Here is a 17,830-nt window from a genome sequence, read left to right as displayed (position 1 = left end):
CATGTCCTATTTGACCTAAGACATGAAAATATAACATAGCAATAATGATGGAAATGTATTTTATTCAAGCTTACCTTTATGGAAGTGTGGGGTTTATTGTATAACCATTAGAGCCAAATTCAATAGTATATTAAACAAAGTACACTAATGCATTGTTATTACAATTTCAGTGAATTCATGATCACAATATGTGTAAATTGCACTTACAGGCACATATCCTGTTCTTTTTGTTTGAGGAGATCAATATTAGTTATAAAAATGACATACACGTGGAACAAAGACATAACATACATGGAATACACACTCCAAGTCTGTCATTTTAAATAGTGATTATAGAGATCTGTCATTACAAACTGGCAATTAGCTTTGTGTTCAAAGTTAGTGGGCTTAAGATAAATTGACAAAATTGCCTTTAATCAGAGCTTTGGTTTTGTTCTGCTTTGAAACACTTCTCCAATCTGAAAGAAATCATTTTGAGGAGATTGTTTATTCAAATAAACATTCTTGAAATTAGCCTTATATACATAATTACTCTGTCAGAAAGGTTTCGTAAGAGAATGCCACTATAAATTAGTCTTCTATATTGTGGGTTTGTTCTTATCAGAGTTTATTTTTACTTTAACAAGTAAAAAAATACTTATTTAGGATTTCATCTTCTCTGTTACAGGAAGAGCGGCCCCTCGGATGAGTCTCCAAGCAAACAATCGACTATTCGCTGTCAAGAAGACAAAGGAATTCAGCTTTTGACCATTGTGGATATAATGTTTACTGTGTTGAAGCACAAGTTTGCAATGAACTTCACTGGAAGTGTCTGAACTTGTTATATCTACTTGGATGTTCATGTTAGATAAAGTGGTGTTTTCTGAAATGACTTTTGAATTACTCATCATAATTCAAATGTTTCTCACCTGTGGGAACAATGTTCGGAGAAAGAAAACTACCACATATTGAGGAACATCTCACATCTACACAGAGTTAAACGGATTATGGAGTTCTTTTTGATTTTTCTGAGGGAATTATACGAAATGGTTCTTTGGACTGCACTGTGTGGACCCTCCTCGCAACCCTGCACTGTGGAAAGGACTGCACACCTGTGTGTTTGACTGTATTTGTGGGTGTGTACGAGTGTTTGTGTATGCCCACAGTGGTATGACACAGTGGAGGTGAGAGGGGAAGACATTTCCAGACCATTCTTTCTTTACAATGAGAGTTCCAGCCGGTGTGGCTGCAGTTTCCCGTCTTTGTCCTCTGGTGGTCTTCCTATGTGTTGTCTCCCAGAGTTGTTATGGGACCCGGCCCGATCTGAGCCCTCACGCCAACCCTAACCCCAGCCTGTACCCCAACCCAAGGCTCAAGTCACTGCCTGAACCAACCCTGCTTCCAAGCTCCAGTCCTGACATGCCTATGTCTCAGCTCAAGCCCAGCCAGCTCTTGAGCTCTGGTCAGAACCCCTGGAGCAAGCCTCAGTTAAAGCCTAGGCTTGACACCATGTCCCATCTTACTGACAACCACAGGTCCAACACAAACGTCCCATCAGCAATCTCCCAGGCCACATCAAGCTCAAACACCGGTCTCAGCCTACAGCCTTTAACCAAACAAGGCTCTAATCCAAGGCAAGGGTTGGCATTTAAATCAAATTCTAATCAGCTGGCGAGAAGTAACAATCCTAAGCAATCTTCAAAAATCAACCCCAAAACCAATCCAAAACCAAGGTTTGGATCATTGTCACGACCAAAGACCAAGGCACTCCCCAACTCCAAGACAGCAAATGGGCCAAAAACAGATTCCGAGGCTGTTTCCCTGTCCAACACTAGATTGTCTCCAATATTCAGTTCTGACTTATGGTCCAACTCATCTGGCTCTGTAAACATCTACTCCAGTGGCAGCCCTGCTTCCCTATCCAATCCTAAATCTTATCCCAGACCCCAACCTTCTTCACAAACAAATCTAAATGCCAGATCTGATTCGAAGATCTCTGACTCAAACTCCAAAACACCCATCAGAGCACAGAGGAACCAAACCAAGTTGCTGGACACAGACAAGGATTTCCACCAGCGGCCCAAAAGAGGCTGGATCTGGAACCAATTCTTTGTTCTTGAAGAACACATTGGACCTGAACCTCAGTATGTCGGAAAGGTAAGAGACTTATTTATTGTTTTTTCATACAGCCACACTTTCCCTATCCCCCTTTTTTGTTATTTCTGATCATATGTTGAGCAGAGAGCATGCACTTATTGGTGTTGGTTTAATGTCATTTTATGGAGTAATGACTTGATCAGTGACATTTCTTAAGCTTATTTGTGCCTGTAGTTTACTGTATACAGCTCATGGTATATGCCCAAGTTTTCTTTAATGGAAAAAGCTGAAAGTGAGACATCTTGAAATGTAATTACACAGTGTGCATTTGCCATATTGTGTTGCCAGTAGATAGGAAAGTAAGTGTAATAGACAAGCCGACCCAGAGGACAATCAGCTCTCACAATAAGGTTACAGATATTGAAAGTCTGTTTATACACAAAACGTAGAGGCTCTAAAATAATCTTAATTCGATCTCATCCAAATTTTGATGTATTGTTAAAAAAAAAAAAAATCCAAGGCAGTGTATTGATTACAACATAAAACTGTTTCGCTCTGGTTTTGTTCATTTCTCTTTCAGACATCTTCACTTGTTTTTTTTAATCTAATATTTTCTAACATAGGCTTGCTTTCAAAATCACTACTTTGTTGTGTATAAAATGTATCTGACCTGCAGAATCAATATATTCTATGAAACCGGCTGACAGGGAAGATCAATCTTTTCTGTTGGTTCTCTGTACACACATATGACTGTCCTGGTGTGATCAATGAAGTTGATTTTAGAGCAGTCGTAGTTGTGACTGCAGCCACTTCTGGAAATCCAGTAAGAATGATGGTAAAAAGTGAATGAACAAATCTTTTGTGCAAATCTTTTTGAGTTTGGCTGGGTCAGTGCTGCCTCCACGAAGAAACCATATGCTCCCTGCTCATTCCCTGTACATGTTTAACTGTCACTTGCATGCCCAAAAGTATCAAAGACAGATGGCTTTGTGGTTTGCTGAATCTGTTCATGTGTGAGAGACCGACCGTAGATTCAGTGCTTGTTAGCCCCTGCTGCCAGTACAGTCTGCTAAGCTCACTGCTGCAGTTTGGTTAATAGTTAAATCACTTGTAGGGGTTTGGCATATTGAATTAACTAATATTACTACTTTTATCACCTGTGGCTGAATTCTCATTTTAGATGTTTGTTTATTTACTGTTTTAGAAACACATATGTAACATCAACATCATGAGTTATTGTCCTCATGCAGCCTACAAGCTAATATTTTTGAGATCTTTAGTTGCAATTGGCACCCAGCCAGCATGTCCACTAGGGCCCCATAAGGGTTACATTTGGGCTGAAATATGGGTCCCACATGGGTTTGTCTGCAGTTTTCATGGTGGCCCCACCTGTGTTTGCCCATATGGGCTTCAAGTGGGTTCTGACTGGGTTTCAGGTGGGGCCCAACTTGGTGAGTTACACATGTGGGCCCCATGTTTCTGAAACCCCTACAATTTTCGCTGTTTATGCCCATGCCCGCTTAGCCCACTTCCATCCCTTATGGGGCTCATACAGTCAGCTCACATGGGCTTCACATATGGGGCCCATGTTACTGAAACAATGTGGGACCTGCAAAATGTGCCCAGTTCAAGCCCATGCCCACTCAGTACCCATGTAGCCCACATTTAAGCCATGTAGTGCCCACATTGACATGCTGGCTGGGCACCCACACATCTTTTTTGTGTGGCCTGAGAGTTTCAACAATCACAAAGGAGTGGAATATGTGATATATTTAAACCAGACACAGATTAACTTTTAGTAAGTTGCTCCTGAACAATCAGCTATCTGGCTCTTGAATGAACGGGTGGATTTCTGGCAGGTCAGAAATGTTGGTCAGCTGTCTACAGTTTGAGGAGATCCACAGTCTGGTAGCTGCTGACAAAATATCAGTTCTAAACTGTAATGAGCTTTGTTCTAATATTAATATTATTATTATATTTGACATATTGCAGTTAAAGCTGTACTGTAGTCTGATGGGGACAGCTGTCATATAAAACTGAACATCAGAACAGACACATCACATCATTTGCATATTCCACACATCTGTTGCTCCAAATGTTTCTTTTTTCTTCTTACTTTCTGTTCATGCTGGAACTGCATGCAATTATGTTTTCTCTTTTCTTTTTTTAAAAAATTAGAATAATTAAATTTGTTTGAACAAACTTAATTGAAATGGTCTGTACAAACCGATGTAAATGTCGCAGATTCTATTTGCGCAAAGAGGCCAATTAAAATGTGAAGTCTGAACAAACCTTTGAAATCTTATGAAAACACAATGTCTGCCCATCTAAGTGTAACGAGACAACACTTGAACTTCTAAGCACTATTCAGTAAGTCAGTTACCAGTTGAACATTAATTCTCTCTTTTCTATAAGTGATATTAACCCTTACATACTGTTCATATTCTACATCCTTGCACTATGGGATTGATTTACTAAAGGTCTGCGTGTGTAAAAACGTGTGCAAACTTGACATCACCTGCAAAAACATGTGTAAGCTGATCTACTAACACAGCACAGTAAGGCTTGCTTCTTTCAACTATGCAAGATAATACTGTACTCACAGTTCATTTAGTACGTTTCCTATGATGAATATGCAATGTGTGATTAAACCTTGATTCATGTTTCAGAGAGCAGAGAGAGTGTATTTTTTAGGAGAAAAAACATCTACTATCACACAATATCATGTCCTATTTGACCTAAGACATGAAAATATAACATAGCAATAATGATGGAAATGTATTTAATGTAAAGTGAAAATGAGCAGAACTTTATGGAAGTGTGGGGTTTATTGTATAACCATTAGAGCCATCAGTCTTCACTGCTACATCATAAAAAGAATTATTAAAACTATGAACTATTCATTTAACCAAATTAATAGCCACATTTAACCCGCACAAAAATTAGTAGCACCTATACAAAAGTCTAACATTTCCTTTAGAGCATTATGGGCCACTTTAGAAAAAGTCATCACATGTCAGAAGAAAAGTTTGGGGTGTTTGTACAACTGTCAGTGTCTAAACGGGTCAAATTTGACCAGCACAGTACATGAGGGTTAATTGTGTTTCAATAATGACACCAATGTCAGAATCAAGTTTGCAGCCATTGTCATTGGAAGTATAAAAATCATGAAATATCACACAAACTGGTTATAACCCTTAGGTACTTTTATTTATGTTTTTACGTTATCAATTCTATCAAGCAGTTTATTTCAGCCTATTTCTTGTAAAGGTCACTACACCTTTTCTCCTTAAGTATGCAAATAAGTGCAGAGCTGCAGATTGTGCTGGAAAATGTGGGAAGAAAACAGTTAACGAACAAGCTCACAGGCACAATCAAGACAGATATGCCTAAGCCTATTACTCAGTACAACCGACTCAGGGAGGTCTCTCTCTGTGTGGATATGAGCGAGGGATTCAGCCCTCCTTTCTGCAGTATGGTAATGTGAGCACTGTGAATATGAATATGAAAGCCATTGAGCATGTGTGGTGCTCAGATAGAACGGCTTATCCCAGCAAATGTCAGTCTTTTCACAGCAAATATGGAGTTTTGTAAAAGTCCATGACGCCGAATGTCTTGAATGTGCCAACGTGCTGTTTTTTCACTCGCTTACTATTTGTATGTTCAGTTCTAAATATAATAGCTATATGCTCTTGAGTAGCACAGGATGTTAAAAAGGGTTTATAATCCATTTAGTGTAAAAAGCTACATATAACCCATCTTTGATCACACATTTAAAAGCAGAAATATGGGCATTTGTCTTCATATGCGTGGATTTGTATTCTAAGAAAGAGTGCTGCATGCTTTTCACTTTCACTCTGCACTGTGAATGGTTGGCAGTGCAAACTTCAAACACAGAAGATTCCTCTCAATGTTGATGTGGCCCATCTTTGGTGATAAGGTGACAGCTGATTTCAGATTTCAGTTTTAAGGACTTATAATCAATCTGATACAGCTTGCCTGCTGTCCACCCACAGCTGTTCAGTGGGCAGCAGAAATGAACACACTAGAAATGAATGTGTACATATATGTACAGCATTGAAAGATGGATGTTTACTGTATGCTATGTGATACCTCTACTGGGACTGTTCTTCCTATCTAACAGGATACTTCAGTGATTATAAAATATCACTAACAGCTTCAACTATGAAGGAATAGATATGTTTTTGCTAGAAGGTAGCAAAAACATCATTTTAGCATCTGGTTTAATGTTATTTAAGCCTTGCATACTGTTCACGGTCAAATTTGACCCGTTTTGACATTTGACAGCTGTAAAAAAAATAAAATAAATCTTTGCACCATAGTAGCCTACTGGTTAAACCTTTATGTGACGTCTAGACCTTTGTTGTATGTCATTCCCTATTTCACTCTCAACTTGTCTCAACTATTGCTGGACTAAAAACGTTAATGTTTACACTTTTGGTTATGTAATTATTGTGGATTGCAGCTAAATTAGATTAAACATTTACATTTTAATGATTAAATGTGATTTTGCATATTTGTGTTAAGTGAAGATACATATGAAAATTATTTTTTAAATCCACATTATTACCCTAATATAGCCTAACTGTAATGAGCATTGGTTCTGCTGTGCACATACCTTGAAAAAACAATGTTTCATAGTCATTTCTGTATTTTTCATCTTCAGTTGTTCAAACTTACATTACTGCAAAGGGAAGCAAAGTTACTGCTTCATTACTTTTCTACATAGCCTATTGGGTTTTAAAAAGGTCAGATAGAAATGAAAACAATGTAAAACATTGGTCATTTCATAATTATCATTAATCATTCATATCTTTGTACATACTGCAGTAGGGCCTGTGTAACTATGAACAATGCTAATATCACTATCAACTAAATGCATAGCTTAACTAAATACTGCCATGTTAATGTAGATTATATTTTCAGTATGTCTCAGAAACATAGTTCCATTGTTCTAGCTCATGAGATGCATAACATGACATAGACACAGAAGAACAGACCAGACCTGATAAATCTTTTCATATTTTAGTTTAATATTCCCTCTACTTTAAGCTCCACAATAACTTTAAAAATCTTTAATAATCTTTAATTAAATATTGAAGTCATTGCACATAGTGAGCACCAGTACAATGAAATAAGATTTAGACTCCAACTGGAGTATGCAAGTCAGCACTAAACCAACATGGAGTATGTATAGTGTGACTGAACTGTAGTTATTAATCAGTCAATCAATCAATCAATCAAACTTTATTTATACAGTGCCATATCACAACAGAAGTTATCTCAAGGCACTTTACACATAGATAAAAGTATGACATGTTTTTTTATGTACACAGTAAAAACAAGACAATGTGTTCAATTAATTACTTCTAATACAGAATTCAGATCAGGGTATTGATGAGAAAGAATCATGCAGTAAACCAAACAATGATTTAAGAGGCTAAACATCTCAGCAGACATGAAGGGAACTGCAAAGTTAGGGGCAGAAATGTTGGGGATGTTCACCTCCACATTCAGTGTTCAACCTGCAGACTGGAACTTTTACATATAAATGAATGTTCAAGCCTTTGACATACAAGGTCACTCAATGCTGATTGTGCTTTATATATGTATATGTATTGAGGTTTGATGGCAGCTGTAGTCTGTCAGCAACATCATAAAGATGTATGGAAAAGATATGTTTCATAACTCAGAGGTACCCAGTTTTAAAAAAAAGTATAGTTATACAAGTTTTGACCATTGCAGTCTTGTATTTTTGGAGCCAGAAGTGACCATATTTGGATGAGACAGTGGAGCTGACCTTAACACTCACTGCCTTCTGTTAGCTTGGTTAGCATGTTGCATTTAATAGTTAACTGGGATTATACTAATGGTATTTGTTGATAGTGAAAAACTGACCCTTTATATCCTTCAAGGGTCTGTTAGATCAACCAAACACTGAAAGAGTTACCTAACCAATGTTGTCACCATGGTAATGACTTCCCTCTGTTACTCAAAGCAGCCACACCCCTAACTATGCCTCAGTCAAAAGGTGAGTTACATAAAAATCCAGCACCCGTCCTGTCGTCATAAACTAAGACATTAATGATGATAAATTAGACATTTTAACAGAGGGGGAGTCTATGGGGATTGACTTGCTTTTGGAGTCATACATTCGCTGCAGTTTTTAACACTTGTGTGCAGGCTTCATTTTATTTTTTTCAGCCCTTGAGGTTGCCGCTGGGTAAATAATAATGGTTTGATAGGGAGAGGATAAAACTAAAGTCACTAAGGTCACAAAACCTGTGTGTACTGACAGTCAGCTCTTTACTACCAGCTGGTTGTATGTGTGTGTGTGTAGCGTTTTTATTCAACACCTGTTTTATAACATACAGTGTGTGACAAGGCTGCTCAATTAATCGAAATTTGATCACGATTACGATTTAGGGGCCAAACGATCTCAAAACTAATAAAATCTAGGGGAAATGATTTTTAATAATAATGAGATAGCGCTCAACAACAAAGGTTTTATTTTGAAAAGCTTAGACAGGAAGCCGTCACAGCTCCGTTAGTTTGACAGAAGCTGAAACACACTGAAATGTTTTAACTGTAAATAAAGTGCAGAGTTTCCAGCCTGCGTCAGACGATGCTGAGTTTACTGACTAATTATTAAAAACCAGGATGTGATGTGTGAACTATCGTCATGGTAACTCACTCAGCACTAATATAACATGTTCTGCTGTGTGTTGCGTTAAGTGGCAGATAAAAGGCTGCTGCTTGGAGAGAAAATTAATTAAGCTGAATGGACAAGAAATGTCCAATAAATGCAGCATGTTTCTAAAGTTTAAAAAAATCATTTTAATAATCATGATTTCAATTTTGACCCAAATAATCGTGATTATGATTTTTTCCATAATCGAGCAGCCCTAGTGTGTGAGATGTATAGTACGACTTACACTTATATTCTACTCAAGAAATCCATCTTTGTGTTTTAATCCATACAGCACATACAAGTCATGTATTGACTCACATCTCACATGCTCTATGCAAGTAGAAGCACTACTCAAATAATAGTCTTCTTTTCATTTGATGGGCTGAACTACAGTGATTGTGTGCTCTGTGAGAATGCAGGTGACCTACTCTCATATGCCTCAGTGTAGACACACAGATGGAGCTCTGCTGCTACTGCTACTGCTGCTGCTAACACATTGCTTTCACTCTGCAGACATTGTGTCAGACCTCACATGAACGAACTGATGCAATAGTCCAATAACAGGAATCCAAATAGACTTATCTGGGATAAAGTCAACACCAATTACATATACATATATGCAGCAGATGTATTTCCAGCTGGAGCCTCTGACTCTTCCATCACAAGTAATGCATCATTTTCTTAAAACAGACCTCTGAAACATGTCATGTGTGTAAAATGATGTTTATATGCAATTCACATAGAATGAGGAAAGTTCTGGAGTATCAAGCAGATGAAACAGTGTCAGATGTGTGTTTGAGTTTAAAGAGAGCCTCTAGCGACTGCATTTTAATTCAGCACCTGTTCCTAACATACAGCGAGCAACAAACTGCAACAAACAAAAGATACATTGATGTTGCATTCAGAGGAACTTGAACACACACAGCTCTCTAAAACGGAGTAGGTGGCCTAGTTACAGCCTCTATGTGTTTCATAGTCTTTTCCTACCATGTGAGTGCATAGTAACCACAGTGCACTTTCAGCTCCTGCTTCCTGAGAAGAGAGAGGTGTTTACTTGCTTATTGGAGGTTAAAGGTTTGAAGGCTTCAAAGGCTTCAAAATTTGTTGACTTTTCCTAAAGTGGCCAAAAATGCATAACAATGAAAATATTTTAAAATATTATACTTTTGTATAGATGCTACAAGTTATTGTCCGTTGATTCTGTTCTGAGCCAGATTATCTCTGATGTGTTTTAGTGAAATGAATAGTTAATAGTTTTAATAATTCTTTTTATGATGTAGCAGTGAAGACTGATGGCTCTAATGGTTCTACAATAAACCCCACACTTCCATAAAGTTCTGCTCATTTTACCTTTACATTAAATACATTTCCATCATTATTGCTATGTTATATTTTCATGTCTTAGGTCAAATAGGACATGATATTGTGTGATAGTAGATGTTTTTTCTCCTAAAAAATACACTCTCTCTGCTCTCTGAAACATGAATCAAGGTTTAATCACATTTATTGATCAGTCAGATCGATTATTGATGCTTTCTTAACACATCTGTGCTTCAACATTTGGTATAGACACTTTTTATGAGGAGATTCTTAGACCGGTTCAAAACTGTTTATGTATTTAAGCTGTATTTGTCAGGGACAGTACACATAAATCAACATTTTAGTTCACACTGCAAATATAAATGTGTCAGAGTTATCCAAGAGGCAGGTTTTCTTCTGTAGTCCCCGTGCAGGTCAACAACTAAGCCAAGCACAATAAAAGAAAAGAAAAGAGAAAGAGAGAAGAAAAATCTTATGAAAGCAGCAGCTAGCCTTAGGCTAGCCTCCGTGACTTCACACAACACTCCACAAGTCCTGACCTCAGCTGCACGATTCACACACCCTCCAACTCTGAACCGAAGTAGCATCAGCTGACTCATGAATGTAGGTGTACTCATGGCTAATGTTAGTGTGACAGCTAAGAAAAAAAAACACGTGAATGAGACAATTTGAGATGACCATGAGTCACATTTCAGATGAACATAGACACCACACTGATATCAACACAAGGCTGTGGAGTCAATTTGACAAATTTAGCCAAACTGTGTAATTGAAACTTTTTTTTTCTTGTACAACATGAGCAGAATTTTGTTTCTTATAAAACGGGGAATACCTTTTTTGGAGCCTCACAACTCCTGAAATGATTCATTTTATTATCAAACTGTGATTTATTTAGTCCAATAACATTTGGAAAGTCTAGAAGAGCTGCACGGTTAAATGATTTAGTCCCCATTTAAGAGAATGTGGCGTCTCTGCTGAGCTTCCTCTATGGGCCCAAAAATACAGAAGCATGAGCAACGTCCAGCTCATCTCTATACAGCTGCATGATATTTTCTTTTTGGCTTCATGCACCACTGAGTAAGTTTCACAGAGATGAATGGAGCACCACCTTTGAACTTTATAATCCAGTTCTCCTTAATACATCCATGTAGCAACCCTCCATTAATCCTGGTAAGACAGAGGCAGCAACCCCCCATGTGTAAAACTACTGGAGCATTACTGCCATTAATGATTATTGTAATTACTGAATTTGACATTACTGCGTGTTACTGCACACATCTTAACCTTTGACTGTATTGTGGTGAGACTATATAGCGTATTTGAACTATGCACTGAGATACAGTAATTGTAATGTATGATACTTTTGTAAAACAAGGTTTAAACATGAAATGAAGCCCAGTCTTCACTGAGACATTTGGACATCTCTTGACCTAAAAAGACTGTCTGTCTCTTTGAGGCTTGTACAGCCATGCATGCTGGGACTGTAATGATACTGTCCTATCCAGTCTTATAGTTAATACAGTACTTTGCAAACTGTCTGCATGTGATGAGGAGTGATATCAAAGAGAAGGAAAAAAATGTACAGTTAAAATGGGACATACTGTACATAGAACTGTATATAGAGAAACATCTGAATCCAGCTGTTCTGTCTAAACTGGGATATATTCCAAAATCTACATGAACTAATGAATACATTTTACAATGAGCGATAAATGTTGCTTTATAAGAAATGATCTCTCTTATAAATCATGTCAGTATCCATGAAAAACAGCTGGAAACATTGGTTAGAACATTAGAAAAGTCATCAAATGTAATAAGTTACATTACTTTGAATAAGTAACTGAAATAGTTACATTACTTATTACATTTTAAATAGAGTAACTAGTAATCTGTAACATATTACATTTCCAAAGTAACCTTCATAATCCTGACTGTAATGAATACAATGTCAGTGCTAACATATACAGCATCATTCACACCCAATGATAAATTAGGCTGCAACTCATGATAATGTACATTGTAAATGGACTGTATTATATATTTTATAGCACTTTTCTAATCTTTTGATGCACTTTTAAACTACAAGTCACATTCACACATAAACACACTATTAGCAAAACCATCAGAAGCAAACTGGGGTTCAGTATCTTGATCCACAGCTGCTGCATTATTCTAACCTTTTTAAACATGTCAATCTTTCTACACTATGTTGTAGTACTGCCAGGGTAATATTGTGAATTTACTGAAGGACCTTCAAACCTTTACTTTCTACTTTACATAAAGCACACACTACTTTCCTGCATTGAATGTTTGAACTGGATATAAATCATATAGTGCAGAATTGTCCAATATGCTTATGAAAGTTTAATATAAGATAGTGCAATATCCTGTGCCTGTTTTACTGTCAGAGACAATGTCAGGGTGTGACTTCACTGCTCATTCATATCATCTGTTCTGTCTTTGTCTCAAGTCCTCGCTTTAATATCTGCTGTTAAAAACAAAAAGATGATCCATGTTGTAAAAATGAAAATCATTAAATCACAGACAGACAGGAGGACAGATAGATGTCAGTAATCAGTCCACTGGCTGCTGTTGCTGCTACTTAGATTCCTACCACAGGTGTGTCAGACATGACAGTTCAACAAGGACTGAAAGAAACCAGGCTTTTGTGAACCTGAGGGTGTGAAGGTCCTGCACCTCAGTACACGAAGAAGATAATCCATCCCTCACAGGCACACATTTAGACCGTGTCTAGACAGGAGATCAGGCCAGGAGCAGCTCCAGCTAACACTCCTGAACCCTGTGTGTGTGTGTGTGTGTGTGTGTGTGTGTGTGTGTGTGCATATATTATGCTGAGCAGCCAGTGGTGGACCTGTCCAGTGGCCAGTTGGGATGCACGAATGCAACCAAGCTGATCTAATCTGCTCCGACACTGACATTGCGTGACATTGACACTGCGCTCTTTATGAGGGTGAGGACTTAGGCTGGGACTGAGACCCTAGGGAGTTTCACTGTGTGTGTTTGTGTGTGTGTGTGTGTGTGTGTGTGTGTGTGTGTGTGTGTGTGTGTGTGTGAGAGGGAGTTATGTTATGTGGCTGGCTCTCTGAAGGTAGAAACAGATGTGCTTAAGGTGCAAAGAAGCACACATAAAGACAAGAGCGGGGCATACACACACACACACACACACACACACACACACACACACACACACACACACACACACACACACACACATACACACACTAGGAGCTCCCCAGGGCCCACTGACTCATTGTTTTGTAGGGTGCTGTGACAGCTGAGCTACGCTTTTTTCTCACTCAGATGACGCCTCGCTTTCTATTGATTGCTCTGAGCATAACAACAGGGACGCCGGAGTGCAGACCAGGCACCCACTTTGAAAACACACACGCACACACACACACACACACAGAGCCGTGCAGAAACTCATATAGTGCGTATCGACGTTGAGTGATGGAGAGAGCTATTCTGCTCGGAGGAAGGCGCTACAAAAGCACAGGTGAGGCGAGGTGAATAAAGAATAGTATAGAGGAGGAGAGTGGAGCTCTGATGCAGGAACGGGGAAAGTGAGATCAAAAATAAAGGTTAGGAGAAGAAAGGGAGAGGAGGACATAGGATGAAAATGACATGCATCCACAGTATAGTTTCAGATCTCAATCCACACTGAAACCCAGAGCTATAGAAGAACAGCTAGAACTGTACTTCACTATCAACATCTGGCAGGCTAGTTACACCTCTGTGCTGCCCCCTCCTGTGTTCCATCCTCCCTTATACACCTGTTTGTATTTACACTTTGTAGTCAGAGCGCTGCAGCAGCTCATGAATATCAGAGAACAGGCCACAATGTTTCAAATCTGTCTGAATACAATAGTAAAGTGTCCATATGAACGTGGGACAGATGTTTTCTTCACTGTCAGGTCTGGATTGAGCTTCAGGACAGGCGGGTCAATTAATGCTGGAACTACTTGATTCATCTGCTGATTGGCCAGTGTCAAAACCAACCAGTGTTGGGATCATTACGCAAAAAAATTACTAAAAATAATTGATTATTCCCTGTGGAAAGTAATTACACTACTAGTTACATTACTTTTGGGTTGCTCCTTAGCAACGCTGGTGATGTGTAAAATAATATATGAACAGATAAACTAATATGAGTCTTGACCATCATAACACCATGTTGTACAAATAATAACTGCCTCAAAATATTCTATAGACAATGTGTTTCTCCTCAGAGTCACAACAACACTCTCCATGTTTCCATCCTGATATAACACCAGTACACATAGCTCACCAAAGTCTTCCTGTCTAATGATGCTAATCACCAATCCCTTCACTGTGATATATTATTATATATGATATATCATATAGTCTGTTCACTATTATAAATTATATTATATTATATTCTATCATATAGTCTGTTCACTATGATATATTCTATCATATAGTCTCTTCGCTATTATATGTTATATTATATTATATTCTATCATATAGTCTGTTCACTATGATATATTATATTATATTATATTATATTATATCATATAGTCTGTTCACTATGATATATTATATTATATAGTCTGTTCATTGTTATGTTAATTATATAATCTGTTCACTATTATGTTATATTATATAGTCTGTTCACTATTATATATTATATTATATAGTCTGTTCACTATTATGTTATATTATATAGTCTGTTCACTATTATGTTATATTATATAGTCTGTTCACTATTATGTTATATTATATAGTCTGTTCACTATTATGTTATATTATATAGTCTGTTTACTATTATATATTATATTATATAGTCTGTTCACTATTATGTTATATTATATAGTCTGTTCACTATTATGTTATATTATATAGTCTGTTCACTATTATCGGTACTTCACAGTACAAAGGAGCAACACAAGCTTTGTCTCTTGGTTGGTGTGTACATACACTCAGCTAGAGCATCAGTGTGGGTCAGTGAGTGTTTCACTACTAGCTTTGTGTTAGCATGAGAGGTCAGACAGTAACATCTTTGTTTAGTAACTGTAATGTGATTACTGACTGTAGACACTGTAACATGTTATATTACTGTGTTACAGATCAATGTAATGTGATTACTGACTGTAGACACTGTAACATGTTATATTACTGTGTTACAGATCAATGTAATGTGATTACTGACTGTAGACACTGTAACATGTTATATTACTGTGTTACAGATCAATGTAATGTGATTACTGACTGTAGACACTGTAACATGTTACATTACTGTTATTAACAGTGTTGCTAATGGTAACTTTAACTAACAAACCAGAATAGAGTTCACCTAGTCATAGTTATTCATATCAAGTGATATCTGACACATTTACAGTCTGTTTACCATCAAATTCCCTCTTAGTGTTTCCTGTTGAGCAGTGGTGGAAGTATAGTAACAAAAAGACTTTGCTACTAAAAACACTGTAACGTTGAAACATAGAAGATGAAGATTTGACTCATTTGGACGCTGAAGCTTCATATGTCTCTATGTTCCTTTATCAAAGGCCCTCTGACTTTTCTCCTCATTCTTTGAGACTGCACTGAAAGGAAGAAGGCTTATTTGAGTTGTGTCTTTAAAAGATAGTGGCATTATAATTCTTTTAGTTGCCTTTGTTAGTAAGCCCCATCTCTGTGTCTTCTTGCTGTTTTTCCTCTCAGTCTGTCTCTGTATGTGTGATGTGAGCATGTCTGTTCTTCATCTCTGTCTCTCTCTCTTCCCTGCTGCCAGTGTTCCCCTCAGACTAACAGCTCCTTGTCCGTTCTCACTTTAGTCACCTGTTCAATATTCTCTCATTAGTTCAGTTTGATTTTAGACCTGGACTGTGGATTTAGTCCTCCATCACTTCCATTATAAGTGTATTATGAAGAGATCTTCTAATGGTCAGTATGAACAGGAGGAATCATTACAGCAAGGAAAACATGTTTAATGTTCATTTGGGCTCCTGACTGTTGTGACAGGTGTGTTGATGATGTAGACACATATCTAAAGGAAGAACGGACACCTGCATAGACTCTTTAATATATACTCAACATCTTTGACTGAAATGTTGCATATATTAAGTAGGGTTGTAAGAAAATATCGATACACTGAAATATCACAATATTTCATTTTGGGATAATGTATCGATACTCAAAAGCACATTATCGATTTTTTATTAACAATTTACATGCAAATATTCACAGCGCTGGTTCCTTTTTGTGTTGCATTTAAACCTCCCACTGTTAGATGGCAGCAGTCTATTCGGCCATTGACTCTTCCGCTCCAAAAGAAGTCAAGCTCAAGCTCCAGCATGGCGGAAGATGAAGGGATGTTACAGACGCATTTTGGATTTTCAACTAAGGAAGGCGGTAAAGACTTTGAGAGTCATGCGGTCTGTAAACTCTGCAATGCCAGAGTCAAATACTCTGCTAATGAGACACGACGAGGAGTGGATGTAGGACAACGGACTATGGAAGAGGTACACAGTACACTTCTTAAAACTTCCAGCGACCTCAACTCGTGCTACTAAAATAACGCAGTCAGTACTTTGTTTCATTTGTAAAGACATGCGCCCTCTGAGTGTTGTGGAGAATAAGGGGGTTCCTAATATGATTACTGCCACTTTTATTTTTGACATAGAGAGTTACAAGTTAATTTGTTTGAGACAGTTTTCCTAAAATTAAAATGTTTAAAAAAAAATCATAATATATCGTTGCTTGTAGTATCGCAATATATCGTATCGTTGCCCCTGTATCGCAATACGTATCGTATCGCCAGATTCTCACCAATACACACCCCTAGTATTAAGATGTGTCCATACTTGAAATGTAACAGTAAAAGTGATTCACTTCTACTTATACACTTTAAGAATAAATATTATTTAGCACACTTCTTTTGACTCAGAGCTGCAGAGATGTGCTCACTGGATGACTGCTGTATACAAACTCTTCTCTATCTGTTTAAGGATGATTCATTAATGTCATTAATGTTACTGAAGCAACATCAGAATATTCAGAACAGAAGATGTAGATTGATATATTTGTATTTGCATTGATCTGGCATTGATTTTTTTTTAATCACCTCCCAATCATCTTCCAGTGCACTCCATCTACTAACAGCACAATGTCTCACAGGTATAATTAAGCTTCAGACAATTTCCACTTGTTTCATCCCTATTTATATATTCATACATCATAACTATATTAGATTGTTGTTCATTTCACACAAATAAATGTACAATGTACAATACATGCAGAAGTTCCTGAGATGATATACACGTGTGCAATGTTCCTGAGTTCAACATAGTAAAGAGAGCATCAGTCAGTTATAAATAAAACATATTTGCATTATTGTGAAGGAGATATTTGGACTTTTTGTGGGAAAATCACAGCACACACAAGTGATTATACAAAGCAGAGTGTTTGTGTAGATTTAAAACGTGTCTGGAGGGAATCTTTAGTCATGAAGAAATGATTGCTCCTGATCAACAGAATGAACGATTCTTTGGTTTCTCACAAGTCTGGAGTCTTTGATCCAACACAGCAGTCAATACCAGTGTTAACATTGTTGTAATTGTTACATTTGGCTTGAAAAGCCTTCTCACTCATATTTGCTTCACTGCTACCTGAAGCAACGCAACCTCCCCTTTTATATATTTATTTATTATATATATATATATATTTATATATATATATATA

At 37.4% G+C, this 17,830-nt stretch overlaps 1 protein-coding gene across 1 annotated transcript in view; it reads left to right on the top strand.

Moving 5' to 3' along the window:
- Window positions 1-1,203: 1,203 nt before the first annotated feature.
- Window positions 1,204-17,830, top strand: part of LOC128369195 (cadherin-18-like) — a 207,895-nt gene continuing 191,268 nt past the window's right edge. Inside the window, exon 1 of the mRNA XM_053330195.1 lies at window positions 1,204-2,136. Within this exon, the coding sequence (XP_053186170.1) occupies window positions 1,204-2,136 (933 nt within the window). The remainder of the gene's footprint in view (window positions 2,137-17,830) is intronic.

This window comes from Scomber japonicus, chromosome 12 (genome assembly GCF_027409825.1).
Source record: "Scomber japonicus isolate fScoJap1 chromosome 12, fScoJap1.pri, whole genome shotgun sequence".
NCBI lineage: Eukaryota > Metazoa > Chordata > Actinopteri > Scombriformes > Scombridae > Scomber > Scomber japonicus.
Note: the sequence above shows the minus strand (reverse complement) of the source record. Positions and strands in the feature narration are given on the sequence as shown.